This window comes from Coloeus monedula (assembly GCF_965178545.1).
Source record: "Coloeus monedula genome assembly, chromosome: 24".
NCBI lineage: Eukaryota > Metazoa > Chordata > Aves > Passeriformes > Corvidae > Coloeus > Coloeus monedula.
In genome coordinates this window covers 1,392,532-1,409,045 of record NC_138804.1, presented here as the reverse complement: position 1 = coordinate 1,409,045, position 16,514 = coordinate 1,392,532, and the positions used below count along the sequence as shown (strand labels likewise).

The following is a 16,514-nucleotide window of genomic DNA, read 5'->3' as shown; positions in this document are numbered from 1 at the left end:
GCTGTTAATACTGCTGAACTCCAAACCCTCTTTCCCCCCCCCCAGAAACCCCTCAATTTGGTGTTTTTCCCCATCTTGAAGGACAGGCTGTAACATAACTCCCCTGCCATGAAAGTCTTGCTGATCCCTGCACGAGTGAGTTGGGTTAATACTGCCAGTGTGTCCTGCAGGAACAGGGGATGGAGAACAAACCTCTGGCTGAGCTGATCCTTCTGCCCTCACCAGGGACCAGCTCAGCCACAGCTCTGAGAACTGAGGTTGGTTTACCAGGCCCTGTGCAGGCTGGAGTGTGTCAGAGTCAGTGCAAGGCTCAGCCCAGATGGGGCTGGAATTAAATCCCGCTGAGCTAAACCTCCTCTTGTTCCCCTTCCCCAAATCCCTGCAGGCTTGGATGCACTGAGTGCTGTTGCACAGTAGCTGGTGTTAGTGACAGTGAAAAACCCTCCCCCAGTGCTCCCAGAGGAGCTTCACTGGAGGAAGGGGAGGATGGTGCTGTCAAACCACTCTTCTGAAAAGTGCAGGTGATCCCCTTTCACCCCCAGGAACACCAACTTCCCTGCTTTGTCCATCTCCTGCAGCCCCAGGCGATCCTGCAGAGACAAGGGGGAGATTCCACCTCTGGAGGGGGAAAAGGGATTTCGGGGCACTCTTGCAGCAAGGCTTTAAACAGGAGCAGAGCTCATGAAACACACACTGAGGGGAATCCTGAGCCAGGCAGGAAGCACCAGTGTCAGTCCCTGGATTTCACCAGTGCCAGGAATGGCTGGAGGGAAATGCCTTCCCAAACAAGCAGCTCCTGGCAGGGGGGAGGCAATGCCCCAGGAGTGACAAGAGCAGAGCTGTGGGGTCCCAGGGACGCTAAAGAGGGGACACAGCAGAAGCCCCCAGCCCCCAGAACTCACCTCTTTGTACAGCGAGGTCTCCTGCAGCGGGATGGTCTCCTTGGCTTGGCCACTTTTGTAAAACCCAAACCACTGCCAGGAGGAAAAACAAGGGAACAGCTGCTGAGGACTCCCAGGAGCTGAGCAGAGGCAGTGCAGTGTCAGGCCTGTGTTTGTCAGGCCCAGCCTGCCCCTCAGCAACCTCCAGTTCTGCTGCCAAAGGACAAACCAGAAAAAAGGAAGCCCCAAAACCTGCCCCTGCCTTCCTCACCTCCGAGATCGGAGGGTCCACCATGGTATCGTTGAGGAATTTCACCATCACAAACTTCTTCAGAGCCATCAGGTTTTTCTTGTAGGTCTCGTTGATGCCCTGGGTGGAAGCAAAAGAACAGATCCAAACCACTGGAGAGCCCAGAGGCAGGGAAACTGCCTGCTCTTCAACTTGAGCCTGCCTTTCCCAGGCTTCTGCTCTCCTGCTCACACTGTCCTTACCCTCTCCTGGTTGATGTCAGCCAAAAAGATGCTGTTCTTCCTGTAGTCCTCCTCCTTCAGCGGGTCATGCCAATACTCTGCTTGCACCAAGCTGCAGAGGGGAGAACCCAAGGATCAGCCTGGAATCCCACAGCTGCTCCCATGGGCTGCCCTGAGGGAGGTACTCACTGCTCCTGCACAGCTTTTGTGTAGGCTCCCAGATCCAGGGTTTTTCGGATCCAGTCGCAGATGTGGGAGCTCTCCCCGGGACAGCGTGGGAAGCCGTACACCCCTGGGGCAGGGACACAGCCCAGTGAGCCAAACTGGGACCCCTCAATCCCTGCTGCTGCCCAAGAACCACCTCTTACAGAGCAGGAGCAGGAATTACCCAGGCTACCAGGCAGCCTTTAGCCCTGTGAGCTCGTTAGACAGCCCTGCTGGCCCGGAGCTGTGGCACAGATAATGGAGGGGGAGTGCTGGATGCTGTCCAGCTCACCTGCTGTGCTCCCAGGAGCACGGCTCCCTACGAGTCTTCCCACTCCACTACAAAGGAACACGCTCAAGGAGCTGTGGAACTTCTCAGGGGAGAGTATTTGATTCACTGCCAGCCACTCTTAACTACACACCTCCTTAATTCCATTTCATATCTCCCTTTCCTTGAGGCTTTGGCATTCCAGAGGCCGATTGTAAAATACCCTCGTGACCCAGAAGGTTCAGTTTCACAAATCTGTAGAAATTCCTCACAAAATAACCATCCCAAGTGCTCCCAAGGTGTGCAAGAATCCCACCCAGACCATGAAGCCATCTACTTGCAGAGGTCCCTTTCCACTGCCAGTTAAGCAAGATCAAGATAATGAAATCAGCAAACACTGACTGGGCCAAACAGATCACCAGATCCAGACAAGAACAAAGGGACAATTTAATTAATAAAACAACGATCAGAGTTTAGGAGAGAGCCCCAAAAGGTGCCTGGGAGATGTGACAGCTGCAGGGGATGTTACCTTGGTGCTGTCCCCCGACGGAGATCAGGTTGAGCATGGGAGGAGAAGGGCACCTCTGGGCCACGGCCCTCCTGTGGGGGAAGAGGAAGGAGCTGAGCCAAGCATGCCCAGGCCACAGGTGCAGCTCCTGCGTGGGCTTGGGCACTTGTGTAACATTTGCTGAGGGATTTAACCCTGCCTGCAAGAGCGGGGCTGCAGGAAAACACAACCTGCCCCTTTTGGAGCACTCCTGCCTTTAGGAGTTCAGCAGTTTGTGTGTGCTGAGCACTTCTAAAGGGTCTTAAATGAAGACCTGAACCCAAGAGGAGTCCCTGGAGCTGGAGCAGGAGTGCAGACTTACAGGAATTGGCCTCCCTGGGAGAAGCCCATGGCGTTGTAGCCTCCCTTGAGGCGAGGGTCCGTGGCGAGCTGGCTGCACACCTCGCTCACCTGATCGTTCACGTTCATGAAGAAGCTGTTCTCCATGTCCTGAGGGATCAGATTAGGATGGATCATTGGTACCTTTGCCATGGCTGCTGCTATTTTAAGCTCTGCAAGCAGGTTGCTCTGACAGTTGTGGTTTTGAAGGAGGACCTGAGCTTTCACAGGGACAGAAGTGAAATTCCAGTTTTGAGACTTCCCCTTACCATGTCCCGCTCTGGTTGGCAAAACGGCCTCATGTGGGACAGTGACACTTCCCCAAACTTCTGCACAACTTGAATCTCTTCAGATTTTGTTCATATTTATAAAAATTAAAAATCAGCCTTCTCCAGAACCCAGAAAACTGCACCCACACTGCACATTATTTAAAGAAATTCCATAGGAACTCAAAAAATCTGTCAGAACCCATGGAGTGTGTAACTGATTACACTGAAGTAAACAAATGGTTGCAGACCAAGAAGCACGGCCAGGAATAAAGCTCTGCCTCAGCACAGCATCCACCCCCCCTGCAGTACTACCTGCAGGGCTTGGAGTGTGCTAATCAGAGGATTTGCATATTAATCCAATTTAGGTCAGGGATTTGTTTTCCCCCAGCGCTTTTCTGCAGGTATTAGCTGGACTTTATCGGGTCCTACCTGTCGAAGCTGTTTACCTCAGCGAGAATAAAAAATCAGCAGGGAAAGCGCAGCGGGAATCCTTGTGGAATCCTGTTAAAGCCAGGAACTGCAGCAACTCCAGCCCCACCCCCTGCACGCAGACACCCGAGTGACACCCGACTCACCTGGATCAGGTTGCTCCCGATCTTGAGAGACAGCACGTAAATCCCTGGAATTTTTTTCTCCACTAGTTTTTGGATGTAGCCCATGCTCACAGGGTTGCAGCAGCTGTCTCCTGCGAAATAGAGCACCGGGCTGCACCACCACGCCACGGCCCCGGCCTTCACCTCACCTCCACAAACACACCACGAGCCCCCGCCGCCACGGGACCGCGAGCTGCCGGCGGAGCACGGTCAGCACCTCCCGGCCTTCGCGGACACCGGCAGTCCGGAGGAGAGGGACACCGGAGCGAGCGCCCCTCGGGCCTGTTCGACCCCCAGCCAAGCCCCGCCGCTCCCGAGGCCGTTGTCGGGGGGTCCCGGCTCACCCATGCCGTGCCAGATCACCAGGGGCGTGACGGCGGCCGCGGGGCCCAGGCACAGCCCCAGCAGCGCCAGCAGCGGCACCGCCGTCCTGAGCGCCGCCATTTTGGCCAGTCACATGACTCGCCGCCGGCAGGGAGGGGCGGGGCCTCATGGGCGGGACCAATCAGGGGCGTGGCCCAGCGGGGGGCGTGGCCCCGGCACTGGCCCCGAGCCGCGGGTTCGAGTCCCGCCGTTCCCGATCCCGCCCAGAAATCCCAAATCCGGCGACAGCGTGGGGCTGCGTCCCGCTCCCCGCCCCGGGACACGGGGGAGTTTATGAGGCCCCTGCCTGCGCGTTGTCCACGTGGCACTGCATCCTCTCTGCCCTGCTGTTTGTTGGGAATGGGCTGGGGCACATCCTGGCCGGGCTGCTGGCTGATTTCCTCCTGCAGAGGCGGGTGCTTGGCACAGCACCCGTCAGGAAGCTTTTCTCAGCACTGAGTAAGGACAAGCCTTCATCTGCCACCCAGCCTTTCCAACGCACTTGCGTGGCCTGTTATAAAACACTTCCCATTTCCTCCCAAGGGATGCTGCTCCCTCCCAGCCGCCCTCCTGGTGGCCGTGCCTTACCTTGGCTGCAGTTCCACAGTCCTCGAGGTCCTTCTCACGCTGGCCTTGACAATAATCAGCATGACAGGGGCAGGCTTCGATACCAACCACGTGGATGTTGTGCCCAGGCCAGGGGGTCTGACCTCTGTGCCCTCCCTGGCTCTGCATCCTTCCCAGTCCCAGTCCCACAAGGCCTCTGACACTTCTACTCTTCCCTCTTCTGTAGCTGCTGGCTTTGGAAGTTAAGGGGTGAAATAAAGGCTTAAAAGTCCCCCCCCACTCTTGCAGGGATGATCCTAACGTTGCTCAGCCCCGCAGGCAGTATTCCTGCAGTGAGGGAAGGGACAGGAAGCACCCACTCCTCTCCCTCCTTGTGACAGTTTCCTCCCTGCCTCGCTCAGGAAGCCTTTGCTCTCTCTCTCCCCAGAGATGGAGGATTCCTGCTGGGAATCACAAATACCTTTGGCGTAGTGGCAGGGATTATTGTTCCCACTGCAGCTGGACTTCTCATCAGTCAGGTAACTTGGGGTCAGAAAGCAACAGACCATCCCTGGAAAAAAAACCCCAAACCTGCTCTCAGCAATGGATTTTTTTCTTTGCACTGAATCCAAAATGACACCAAGCCCACCCCCTCTCCTAAAGCAAATGCGTTGTAGCACCTGGCAAAACAGAGCTCTGTACTATTTTGGGGACATAGGGATGACTCAGAAAGCAGGAAGAGCTCCACATGGGACCCATCTGGATGTATTTGGAGATGGGGAGAGGGTCGAGGGAGTGGGGTGAGTGGGAAGCTCTGTGCCAGGCAGGAAACTTCCTGAATTCAGCACAGAAATGCCAAGGTAGGAAATGTCTCTGCAATTAGACAGGGTCTGGCAGTTCTTCACTGTGAGGGTGGGCAGGCCCTGGCACAGGGTGCCCAGAGCAGCTGGGGCTGCCCCTGGATCCCTGGCAGTGCCCAAGGCCAGGCTGGACATTGGGGCTTGGAGCAGCCTGGGACAGTTGGAGGTGTCCCTGCCCGTGGCAGGGGGTGGCACTGGGTGGGCTTGAAGGTCCAACCCAAACCATTCCAGGATTCTCCGATTCTCTGTGTCCGGAGCTGAGCAAAGCTCTGCTGCTGCTGGCAGGAGTCAGGGGCAGAGGGTGGGATGAGTTAATGCCGTGAAGTGGGCGGCAGCTCTGGGGTGTAAAAGGGAAAGGTGACACCACCGAGCTCTAAGTCCCCCAGGATCCCCAGAGTGCCTGGAGCAATTCCTTCTTCCTCTCTGCAGCCCTCAACCCCTTCAGCCTCATCTTCCCCACAGCCTTTGGCAGCGGGACCACCCAGGACTGGGCGAGGGAGGACTCCCCTGCTGTGGAGAGAAAGCCACGGGCTTGGCAAGGGGCACAGGGGGACGGGCAGCACCTTCAGCCACCTCTGCCCTGCTCCTGATCTCATTCTGCTCCCCCTGGCCCGGGCTGGCTGCAGTGCCCGGAGCCTCTGCCATGGGAAGGAGCCGTGCAGCATGGACAGACCCCGAGTGGGATCCCTGGATTGCTGGCAAAGCTGGGAGCCAGCCCAGCCTGCAGCTATTTCCAGCAAAGCTGCTCTTAGATGAAGTAAATCCGTAATGAAGCAGCAACGTTACTTTTTAACCAGAGGCTTTTCACACCCTCTGCGCAGAGACTCCTGACACTTTTTTTCTCTCCTTAATAAGACAAGTTGATTATTCATTTATCCTTCATCCCTGCTTAAAAGCAACTGGGGCAAAAAACAATTGATGGCATTACAGAGCTTGTGCTGGCAGCTCTGACACGGCTCTGGGGAGGCAGGCAAAGGAGATAAACAGGGAAAGCCTTGAGCTGGTGCCATCCTTACTGACTGTGAGCCTCATTGAAGGCATTTTCTGCTCAGGATGTGGCCACTGAAGAACAGTTTGGACTCCAAAGTGGTGTGGGTTTGGCCTGCCCCCTTGCCAGAGAAGCTGGGAAGCTCTGCTCCCCCCTGACTGCAGCAGGGAATGGGCTGCAATCCTCCCAAATGGCACAGAAAGAGAACCCAGATTCCAGACAGAGCTCTTGAAACCCACCAACGCTTTCCTGAAAGAGTGAGGTGAAACTGGACTGCGTTCCCAGGTCTGGTTCAAGGAGTTTGGGGCACTGAGGGGGTGAGAGGCTCTGATAACTACACTCACTGAGAGCAGCTCCAACACCTGGAGCAGCACCTCCCACTGAAGCCGCTGCTGGGGGTTGAGTTTGGGTGAGAACAGCCAATGAATTAAACTGTATTAAACCACAAGTGCTCTGGGGATCTGCGCCTGACTTCCCCTGATCCTCGCTCCAAGGAAGAATGAACTTTGGTTTGGGTTTTTGCTAAGTCATGTCCATCCTAAGTCAAGAAGTCCTTTATTTCTTTTTTTTCTATTTTTTTGCTCTCGTGCCCTGCCAGTGAGGGGGTTCGCAAAAGAAACTGGGAGGGAGTGTAGCCGGGACATCTCACCTGCACTGGCCAAAGGGATATCCCACACAAGGAAAGTCATTCCCAGGATAGAAACTGGGGCTGATCTGGGTTCGGGAAGGGAGTCTCGCATCAGCCAAAGGGTAGCGAGCAACTGCCTTGTCCACCACTTGTTTGGGTTGTTTTTCCCCCTCTCAGTTAGTTAAAATTACTATTACAATGTCCCGTTGTTGTTGTATTGGACTCTGTTTTCAATTATGAGCATTAATTGATGGGGCAGCCATGACAGGCCCGCGGTTGCCGTGGCAACGCCGCCCTCCGCCCGCCAGGGGGCGCCGCCGCGCCGCGCCCTCCCATAACCCCCCGCGGCCGCGCTCCACCCGCCTCTTCCCCGCCTCCATCATGGCGGTGAGTGCCACAGTCGCGGGCCGGGACTAGGCCGGGCCGTCTCTATCCGCCGCCATCCGCGCTCGGCGGGGCTCGTCCGGGCGCCGCCCGTGCGGGCGGGAGCGGGGAAGGCCGGCGGGAGAGCCGCGGGGGCGGGATGGGCGCGGAGGAGCCGGTGGGGCGCTCCGTGGGAGCGGCTGCCGTGACAGGCCGCGGCCCGCCCGGTGGCGGCGGTGCTCGAGAAGGAGCCGTGGCGCCGGCGTTGGGCCCCGGCGGGGAGCGGGGCGCGGTGTCCGGCTGCGGGAGCCTTTCTGCGGACCCCTGGCGAACCGTCCTGGGGCTGCCGGGGCGAGCGGCGGGCTGTGCCCCGGGCACCCTCGGTTACCCCCGGTGTGGTCTCTTCGCAGCAAGACCAAGGTGAGAAGGAGAACCCGATGCGGGAGCTGCGGATCCGCAAACTCTGCCTCAACATCTGCGTCGGGGAGAGCGGGGATCGGCTCACCCGCGCTGCCAAAGTGCTGGAGCAGCTTACGGGGCAGACCCCCGTCTTCTCCAAAGGTGAGGGGCTGCGAAGGAGCCCTGGTGGTTTTCCCGGTTGTTTTCCTTCTTTTCCGGTGGGTGCAGCGGCAGCGCGGTTCCCGGGAAGGGGCTCCTTGGCAGAGCCGGTGTTGGGAGAGCTGTTGGAGAGTTGGGGGGCTTAAATATTCAGGGGCTGTTGCACGTTTGTGTCATTTCAGTTGTGTCTCCAAACTCGGGCTGCTGCTCTGCCCACATCCCTGAACAGGGAACGTGGTGCTGCCTCGGTTCTTTCTAATGCCTTTGAATTTATTTGGGCTTCAGAAACTCTGAACCCCCCGGGTGGGAATTCTCTGACTGTCCCCTAAGTGTAACTGTTGCTGCCTACAGCCCGATACACGGTGAGATCCTTTGGGATCAGGAGAAACGAGAAAATCGCTGTTCACTGCACGGTTCGCGGGGCCAAAGCAGAGGAGATTCTGGAGAAGGGGTTGAAGGTGAGAATTTTGGGCTGGATCTTTGGTTTGTGGAAGAACAGAACTCTTTTCCATTCTGGCTGAAGGAGTGTGTGCTCCGAAATGCTGCACCTGATCTAGGTACAGGTCAGATACATGGGCTGAAATGTTCACACCCTTTATCTGTGTGCTGTTTCTTCTTTAAGAACTAATTGGTGCAGCAGCTGATTTGTTTTGGGGTTCAGTCTTTGCTGCTGGGATTTAGGAGTAAGCTGGGGGAGTAAAATTTTAGAGATAAAGACTCGTTAGCTTGTGAACAAGTTGGGGGTCTGGTAGCAGTGGCCAGGAGTTTTAATTCTGCTTCCAGTCAGGAACAAAATAGTGACCAACAACCAACGTTTCAGGTGCGAGAATACGAATTGAGAAAAAACAACTTCTCAGACACCGGGAACTTTGGCTTTGGAATCCAGGAACACATCGATTTGGGGATTAAATACGATCCCAGTATCGGTATCTACGGCCTGGATTTCTATGTGGTGAGTATTCCCTGTTTCCTGGGCTTGGGGCAAAGCTCCAGAAGGAGCCTAGAACAAGAACTGGCTCCCATGGACTTGCTGCCAAGTGCTGGAAGATATATTTGGATTTTGTTGATGTTTGTCTAATTAGAGATTCCCAGAGCTGCCGTAAAATCCCTGATTTATGACAAATCTCACAAAGCCTCTTCAGAAACAAATCCTGTTGCTCTGACTGTGACTCTGGGATAGCACTGAAATGGCTGGGCTGGGTTTGGGGAAGGAAAGTTGCAGCAAGGCATCGCTGATGAGGAAATTCCAGGCTTCCCTCCTAGACAGCTGTTTAGTTGAAGAAAACCAGTAAATGCCAGGATGAAGCAGTGCTGTTGGCCTCATCCTGCAGGTGCTGGGCAGGCCGGGCTTCAGCATCGCTGACAAGAAACGCAGGACTGGCAACATCGGGGCCAAGCACAGAATTGGGAAGGAGGAAGCCATGCGCTGGTTCCAGCAAAAGGTACAGTCCGTCTTTATTGTTGTATCCTGAGAGTTTCCTAGCAAGGATCAGCAAAATGCCTCATGGAAAGGCTAGAGCGAATCACTGGGCAGGAGGAGATCTTGATGAGTGCTTAAATTGTAGATTTTTACTGTCCCAGAGCAGTAGAAGCTGCTACTACTGAGCAGAAGTGTTTGAGCACGAGTGCTGTTAGTGCTTTTTTGGGTGTGCTGAACTGAGAGAGCAGCTCTTGGCAGGAGTGCTGGAAGGAATTACCAGCTCTTGTGTAAATGGCTCCCGCGGTTTTGGAGGAGCTCCGTGTTCGTGGTTCATGAGAGACAAGGCAGGGTTAGGATTTGTTGGTTTGACACAGCTCCAGGCTCAGCTGCCACACTTGGAGGATGGAGAGATCCCCAAAGAAAACAAGTTCTTGTGCTTACCTCTCCGTAAAATGAATAATTGGATAATGAATGGGAGCTGCTGAAAGCTGGGTTGGAAATCTCAGAGCTGGGGACTGCTGATAGTTTTGAAGAGGTGAAAAGTGTGCACAGTCTGCCTGAGGGCTCTTTACTCTGCCTGGACCTACACAGGTCATACCCTGTGCAGGGAGGCCTCCAGCCTGATCTTGCTGAATTCCTTTTCCCCCCATCCTGCCTGGTTGTGCTTAATGTGGCACAGGTACCTTCAGGGCCCAGATTTTGGGACTGGTCCAGACCAGTGGAGCTTGTTTCAGGGGGCTGCTGAGCAGAGCTTAATGCTTCTCTGAGCACAGCCCCTTGGACATTCCAGCACAGCACAAAGGTACAGAGGCAGCTGGCTGCAGGAAATCTGCTCATCCGTGTTAGTGTTGGCTGGTGCCTTGGAATGACTGCTGTGACTCGAGTTTTCTGCACAGCAGCACTGCACCTTTACCTGCTGGTGATTTCTCACTTGGTTCTTTTTTTTTTCTTTTCCCCTCACAGTATGATGGCATCATTCTTCCTGGTAAATGAGCAGTTCCTGTTACCAGAAAAGTAAATAAATTTTTCTAACCCCCAACTTGTGTTGTGAGTTTTGTGGGGAAGCTGATGGGAGTGAGGGTCCTTCTCCTCCATTATTATGGTTTGGTTTTATTCTTTGGTTTTTTTCCACATTTTTTTCCAATCCATGCTGCAATCCCGTGCTGCAGGCTGGGAAGAAAAGCTCTTCTGTCCTGTTTCTGTGTCTGTCCCACTTGAGCATTCCCTGCTGAAGCTGTGAGATGGAGACAGAGGCAGCTCAGGGGACAATTTCCTAGCTCCCAAAGTTTGCAGTGACTCCAAACATCAGTGTGCCTCCTTATCCAGCTGCCTCACACTCCCGAGCTCTGTGTCCTTCCCTGCTGCTGGCAGAAGGAGCTCAGCTCTTACGTGCTGGTTGCTGCTGAGGCCACAGAGCTGGACCTGGAGCTCAGGGATCGCGGGAGTGTGATGGTGCAGCACGAGACACCCACGATGGCCTCGGGGAGCTCCTCGTCCTCAGCCCACGCGTTGAGGTCGGGGTTGTAGCACTGCACACATTTCTGATACCTCTTTGCTCTCTCATTCCAGCCCCCCACCAGGCACAGGCGCCCCTCCAGCAGAGCCAGCCCGGCCGTGCTCACCCCGACGGGCAGAGGTGCCAGGGAGCTCCACTGCCCCGTCAGGGGGCTGTAGCACTCCACGGCCACCACGTCCACGTGCTCGCCGTGGGGGCCCAGCTGGCTGCCCCCCAGCACGTAGGCGCGGTCAGCCACGGTGGCCGCGCAGTGCCAGCCCCGGGGTGTGCCCAGCCTGGGCTGCTCCCTCCAGCTGTCCGAGCCCGGCTCGTAGCAGCACACGGTGCGGGAATAGGCGTGGCTGATGTAGCCGCCAGTGACCAGCAGCTGCCCGTGGATGACGGTGGAGGCGTGGCAGCAGCGCGGCGTCTCCAGGCCGGCCTTGCCGTGCCAGCTGTTGGTGGTGGGGACGTAGCACTCGACGGAGGCCAGGGGGCCCTGGGCGTTGCGCCCTCCCACGGCGTAGAGGAGCCCGTGGCAGGCGCTCAGGCTGAAGTGGGACCTCCTGTGCTCCATGCTGGCCAGGTGCAGCCAGGTGTTGAAGCGTGGGTCGTACCTGAGGGAGGAAGGGCAGAACTGTCTGTCCAGGACAAGCTGCAGAGCTGTGGGGAGGAGGGTGGGCCTGCCAGCCATCTGCCTTGGGAGGAGCTCTGGATGTGCTTCTCTCTTCTCCAGGAGTGAGAAAGCACCTGGGCACTGCACAGAATTAAATCCTACTTGTGCTGCTGCTGCTCCAACCCTGGGGACAGCCCAGCATTGCTCCTGCCCTGCGGGCTCCAGCCTGCCTTGGAAATGCTGAGTGCTACTGCTCTGACGTGTCCCAGAGCACTGTCACTGTCCCTCTGTTGAGTCTTGGCAGGTAGAAGTGGACGCAGGGACAGGATAAGAAGGCACCAGTTCCCTGTGTGCCCACGAGATGGCAGAGGGAACTGCTGTGTGCCCAGAGCGGTGCTGCAGGGACTAAGGGCCAGCCTGGGAAAGGTGGATAAGCTACAGGCCAGAAAGAGAAAGCAGACCTGCCAGTGGCTCCCTGAAACCTCACTCAGAGCAGGAGAAGGAGCCCAGTGATGGTTCCTGACCGAGGGGTGGTGATGAGGTGATAAAGGGCTGGGCTCAAGAAGTGCCAAGGATGTTGCCTGTGCAATCTCAGGTGGCTGAGCCAAGCCGTGGGCAGAGCCACTGGGAAGTTCAGGTTTAGGTTGCAAACAAAATACTGCATGGTTTAGGTTGCCATGGTTACTCCTCCCTTCTTTGAAAAGTAATCCCTTTGCAATCCAGTGGCAGTTTATGGGGATTTAGGAAACAAACCTTATTTAAATGATGAAGACAGAAACGGAGACAAGAAAGTGTGAAGGACAACAGGAACCCTGGGGATGCTAAATCTACCCCTGGGGTCAGTGGGGGCACAGGCACACACGGCACAGCTCTGACCCCTCCCCAGGGTCTGTGTGGCCAGCTGGGGCCCACCTTACCTGCTCAGGGTGCTGACAGCGTGCTTGGCCTGGTTCCTGGCATCATTTTGGTCTTCACCACCCGCAACGTAGATAAATCCATCCATCACCACCACACACTGGTTAAAACTTTTTGCTGGCATCTCCGTCAGCTTGTTCCAGTTTCCCTCTGTATCCCTGTAGCTGATGTCTCTGCTCAGAGCCTTCTCAGACAACGCTAAACGACCCCCAACTGTGACAAGCACCCTCTGGCCTCCCCGTATCCTGGTCCTCCGGGACTGCAAGCTGTTTTGCTGGTGGGGAAGCAGGTGGTAATTCATAGCATCCACAAGGAGCTTGTGGCACTGTGGATCTTGCATCATGCGTGGCACAGGTTGGATGTGGTTGACCAGGTCTGGAGCTGGGATTGTGCCGAAGCGGATGTTGCTCAGGAGGTCAGCAGCGTGCCGGATGCGTTTGGGGTCAAACTCCAGCCACTTGACAGCAGCCTGGAAGGCTGCAACCTCGCTGGGTATCTGCAGGCCATCATCCATCAGCAGCTCATTGACCTGATCAAAGGGGAGTTTCATGAACTGATCAGTTTTGGAGAACTCCATGAAGTTCTCCCGGATGAATTTCCGCGTGGCGTCCTTCACCTGGTTGAGGCCGTAGGTGCCCGAGATGTTTGCAATGTAGACACAGTTCTCCACAGCCATCTCCTGCACGAGGAAGTCGCTGCAGAGCCCCAGCAGGGCCGGCACCTGCAGCCGTGTGGCCGTGGCGATGGTGCTGCCAATGGTGTGCAGGGACAGGCTCAGCGTCCCCGCGTAGGCGAAGGCGATGACGGCGGCCAGGCCCAGCGGGGACACATCACGGAGCTCCAGCTGGCACAGCCGAGGGTCCCTCTGCAGCAGCCCGTGGATGTAGTGGCTGCAGGAGGCCAGGATGAGTTTGTGCACCTCGAAGGACTTGGTTTTGGTGGCAATGGTGAGGTCGCAGAGGAAGCGCTCCTGGCGCATCTGGTTCAGCCCCTGCAGGAGGGTGGCTCCGTGCTCTGGCGCCTCGACCTCTGTGACCGAGCAGTGGAAGCCGTTGGAGCCGCTGTTGTGCAAACCAGTGCAGTGATGGAGGTGTTCCACACCCAGCAAAGCATCTGCCACCCTCCCCGCGGCAACGGGTGTGTCCCTCTTATCCACCCTGCGCTTCACGGGGGTTTTCTTCTTGGGGGCCATTTTGGCAGGATTGGAACGGGACCTGATGAGAAAGGAGGGGTGAGAAGCCTTATAGTGGGGGTGCAGTGTCCTTCTGCTCGTTAGGGCATTCAATAAAGCAAAGGAAAAACTCCTACGGAACCAAAAAACATCTGGGTCAAGCCTAGAGAAGGATGGGAACTGCCCCCCAAGCCCTGCACCCCTCTGAGCTGTGTGAAAGGCTTTGAGGGGACTGCAGGAGAGAATTCTCAACTCAACCAGTGCCAGCACCTTTGCAGTGTTATAAAGGACTGAGGATTTTGGGTGGCTGCTCTGGGAACTGGGAGCACCCACTGGTCCTGGGGTGTGGGGCCATGCTTGGCCCCGCTGTCTGGGGTGACACCAAGGGTGCGTTTCACCTGACTCAGGCACAGCTTTTGAATGTTCCCAAATTCCCTTTGAACCTCCAGTCTGAAACTCAGCAGTGACCTCACCTCCTGTGAGGGAGCTGGGAGCAGCCAATAGATGAGGGAACAAATCTGGCCAGAAATAGCTGTTACTGCTCTGTCTCACATGTCTGGGGCTGTTTATTGCTCTTGGCCACAAAGATCAGGTTTCTTGGAACTGAGTAATCAGCTTGTATTTAGCGCCAGGAGAGAAGGGGGGCATTAGGAGACTCCAGCAAAAACACGAAGAAGGGAAAAGTTTGGGAAAAGTTTGGGAAAAGTTTAGCAAAAGTCCCTGTCAGGAAAGAGGATTCAAGGCTGGGCTGGAGTGGGGAACTGGCAGTGCCAGCATGGCCAAGCTCAGGGTGCCAGGGAGAGCAGAGGGAGCAGGCATGACTCAGAAGCCACAGGGATTCAGGAGCAAAGTCCCAGGCACTTGAGCCATCCCTGGAATTGTGGTGTTTCACGGGGCTACCCCAATTTACACCGCTGAGAGCTTGTCTATCACGGTGTCACATCCTGGAGTGGGTCCTGAAACGGGGGCCCAAATGCTGCTCTCTCCCTGTGTTTGGATGTGAAATGGTTTCTGACAGCAGCTCAGGACTGGGAGAAGGAACTGGGATTTGCCCTTTCCGAGCAACAACGCTTGGATGTTTCCAAACACACATTTTATCCAGACTATCCACTCCTCAGAAAAATCAGCAGTTTAATCTTTTCAGCTGGATTTAAAATGATGATACAGGTTAAATATTGGAATTTCCCAGGAAAATAAAATATTTTTCCAGGTCTTCTCTCCAGATGCCTCAGACCTGCCCCTCCCTGAGACACAGCACTGCCAGAGCCTCCTTGCTGCCAAGAAGGAAGTTGTTCTGGGATAAAAAAGATCTTCTAACAGTGCAGCACACTTCACACAAGTACAGGGGAAGGTCTGGGTTGATGTCCCTGGGATTCTGCCTGTCCCCTCTGGGCACCTTTGACAGACTTCCCAACTTGAAGCACAAGTTTGAGTTATTCCAAAGTCTGGCTGTGGGAGGGCAGAGCGACCTTTATTACCTGCACTTAACTTAAAATGGGACATTATTGCTGCTCCTGATTGAAATGTCACTGCAGTGACCTGAACAAGGTATTTTTCATGCAGATTAATCCTGGCTGCTGGGTTAATCTAGGGAGCTGGAGTGATTCAAAGAGCTTTCAAAGGGCCCAGACAGAACGGAGGGAAGACAGCAAGGAAAGCTTTTTTCTGGCTGTTTAAATTTCTCTTAAAAGACAATCGTTGTCCTCACATCTTTTCAGTGCTGCTAATCTCAGCCCTGATTACTGAGCCAATAGCAGAGCAGAGTAACTCTGTCTTCAGAAAGTTGTGTCAGGCTTATTTTCTTTAATACCTAAGCAGACAGAGTCCCTCTCCTTTTCCTGCTGGTGGGTTCAGTCAGAGTCTGGGTCACAGCCAACTCCCAGCCAGCCTGGAAAACTACCTGGGCACTGCAGCTCCAGGCACTCTTTTACTGCTAATAATTCTTCCAGCCCTGTTTTAGAAAGCAATAAAGACTTTTTCCCCATGCCACTGTTTCCATTATTCAGCAGTTCCCAGCCCCACACAAGGTCTCTGCAGATCCTGCCAGGTGTGTGCTGGCTCTCTGTGACTCACCCACAGGCTGGCCCTGCTCTTACCTTGCTCTCAGACAGGTTAGTCCAGCGGGACACTCTGCCCAGCACCAGGATTTGCAGGTCGAGGCACAGAGACCCTCAACTTTCCCCACGCAACATCCTCCTCCCTCCTCTCCCCCTCTCCCAGCCAGCTGACTGCTCTTATCACTTCTACATTTACAGCAGGCTTTTGGGGTGGCGTGAGGTCAGCCGCCCTCGCTGAGTCCCAGGGGGCACGGAAAGGGCTGGACTCAGGTTCAGACTGAGACCTGGAATGAGCTGGACTCAGGTTCAGACTGAGACCTGGAATGAGCTGGACTCAGGTCCAGACTGAGACCTGGAATGGGCCGGACTCAGGTCCAGACTGAGACCTGGAATGGGCCGGACTCAGGTTCAGACTGAGACCTGGAATGGGCTGGACTCAGGTTCAGACTCAGCTGAGACACAGCACTGCAAGAACATCCTCGCTGCCAAATATCCCAAAGAAAAGCAGCCATTGGGAGGGAACAGGAATAGGAGTGAAGTGACATTGCCTCAGGAACAACTGTGTCTGGTTCTGGGCTCCTCAGGACAAGAAAGACGAGGAGCTGCTGGAGCGGGTCTAAAGGAGGGAACAAGGATGATTAAAGGACTGGAGCATCCCTCTGATGAGGAGAGACTGTGGGAGCTGGGCCTGGTCAGTCTGGAGAAGGGAAGGCTGAGAGGGGATCCCATTGATTCCCACAAACATCTCCAAAGGGTGTCAGAGGATGGTGCCAGCCTCTGTTCAATGGTGCCCAGTGAGAGGATGAGGAGCAATGGCCATAAACTAAAACACAACAAGTCCCACCTCAACATGAGCTTCTTTCCCTGAGCTTGGGCAGAGCCCTGGAACAGCTGCCCAGGGAGGGCTGGAGTCTCCCTCTGTGGGGACATCCCAAACCCACCTGGACGCGCTCTTGTGCCAC

General features: G+C 55.5%; 4 protein-coding genes across 5 annotated transcripts; 2 read left to right on the top strand and 2 right to left on the bottom strand.

The window, feature by feature from the left end:
- Positions 1 to 65: 65 nt before the first annotated feature.
- PPT1 (palmitoyl-protein thioesterase 1) lies at positions 66 to 4,598 on the bottom strand (the record flags this gene model as incomplete). 2 transcript variants are annotated; one of them, XM_082296678.1, is made up of 9 exons in its annotated part: positions 66 to 590; positions 903 to 974; positions 1,153 to 1,251; positions 1,374 to 1,464; positions 1,542 to 1,644; positions 2,354 to 2,424; positions 2,694 to 2,821; positions 3,555 to 3,664; positions 4,524 to 4,598. In XM_082296678.1, the coding sequence occupies 8 exons, from the start codon at positions 3,636 to 3,638 to the stop codon at positions 468 to 470; spliced, it is 771 nt and encodes a 256-aa protein (XP_082152804.1). In that variant the 3' UTR covers positions 66 to 467. The 2 variants fall into 2 exon arrangements, with proteins under 2 accessions (XP_082152804.1, XP_082152803.1); XM_082296677.1 differs by lacking the exon at positions 4,524 to 4,598 and adding an exon at positions 3,917 to 4,016.
- LOC309581744 (sodium-dependent phosphate transport protein 3-like) lies at positions 4,064 to 5,931 on the top strand (the record flags this gene model as incomplete). The annotated part of the gene is made up of 4 exons (XM_082296496.1): positions 4,064 to 4,394; positions 4,498 to 4,622; positions 4,922 to 5,020; positions 5,737 to 5,931. 4 exons carry the CDS (start codon positions 4,064 to 4,066, stop codon positions 5,929 to 5,931), a joined length of 750 nt encoding a protein of 249 aa, XP_082152622.1.
- A 1,365-nt stretch (positions 5,932 to 7,296) lies between these two features.
- On the top strand, positions 7,297 to 10,337 carry RPL11 (ribosomal protein L11). The gene is made up of 6 exons (XM_082296679.1): positions 7,297 to 7,344; positions 7,731 to 7,881; positions 8,230 to 8,336; positions 8,699 to 8,830; positions 9,210 to 9,320; positions 10,262 to 10,337. Exons 1-6 carry the CDS (start codon positions 7,339 to 7,341, stop codon positions 10,289 to 10,291), a joined length of 537 nt encoding a protein of 178 aa, XP_082152805.1. The 5' UTR covers positions 7,297 to 7,338; the 3' UTR covers positions 10,292 to 10,337.
- A 152-nt stretch (positions 10,338 to 10,489) lies between these two features.
- On the bottom strand, positions 10,490 to 15,710 carry LOC309581841 (kelch-like protein 31). Its single transcript, XM_082296676.1, has 3 exons — positions 15,592 to 15,710; positions 12,327 to 13,538; positions 10,490 to 11,410 (listed from the first exon to the last, which is right to left on the bottom strand). Exons 2-3 carry the CDS (start codon positions 13,514 to 13,516, stop codon positions 10,684 to 10,686), a joined length of 1,917 nt encoding a protein of 638 aa, XP_082152802.1. The 5' UTR covers positions 13,517 to 13,538; positions 15,592 to 15,710; the 3' UTR covers positions 10,490 to 10,683.
- Between the last annotated feature and the right edge of the window lie 804 nt (positions 15,711 to 16,514).

Coding starts and splice junctions, on each gene's coding strand:
- RPL11 (XM_082296679.1), top strand. Junction 7,882..8,229: donor GACCCCCGTCTTCTCCAAAG/GTGAGGGGCTGC, acceptor TGCTGCCTACAG/CCCGATACACGGTGAGATCC. Junction 8,337..8,698: donor TTCTGGAGAAGGGGTTGAAG/GTGAGAATTTTG, acceptor CCAACGTTTCAG/GTGCGAGAATACGAATTGAG.
- LOC309581841 (XM_082296676.1), bottom strand. CDS start 13,516: ATGGCCCCCAAGAAGAAAACCCCCGTGAAGCGCAGGGTGGATAAGAGG. Junction 11,411..12,326: donor GCTGTCAGCACCCTGAGCAG/GTAAGGTGGGCC, acceptor TTCCTCCCTCAG/GTACGACCCACGCTTCAACA.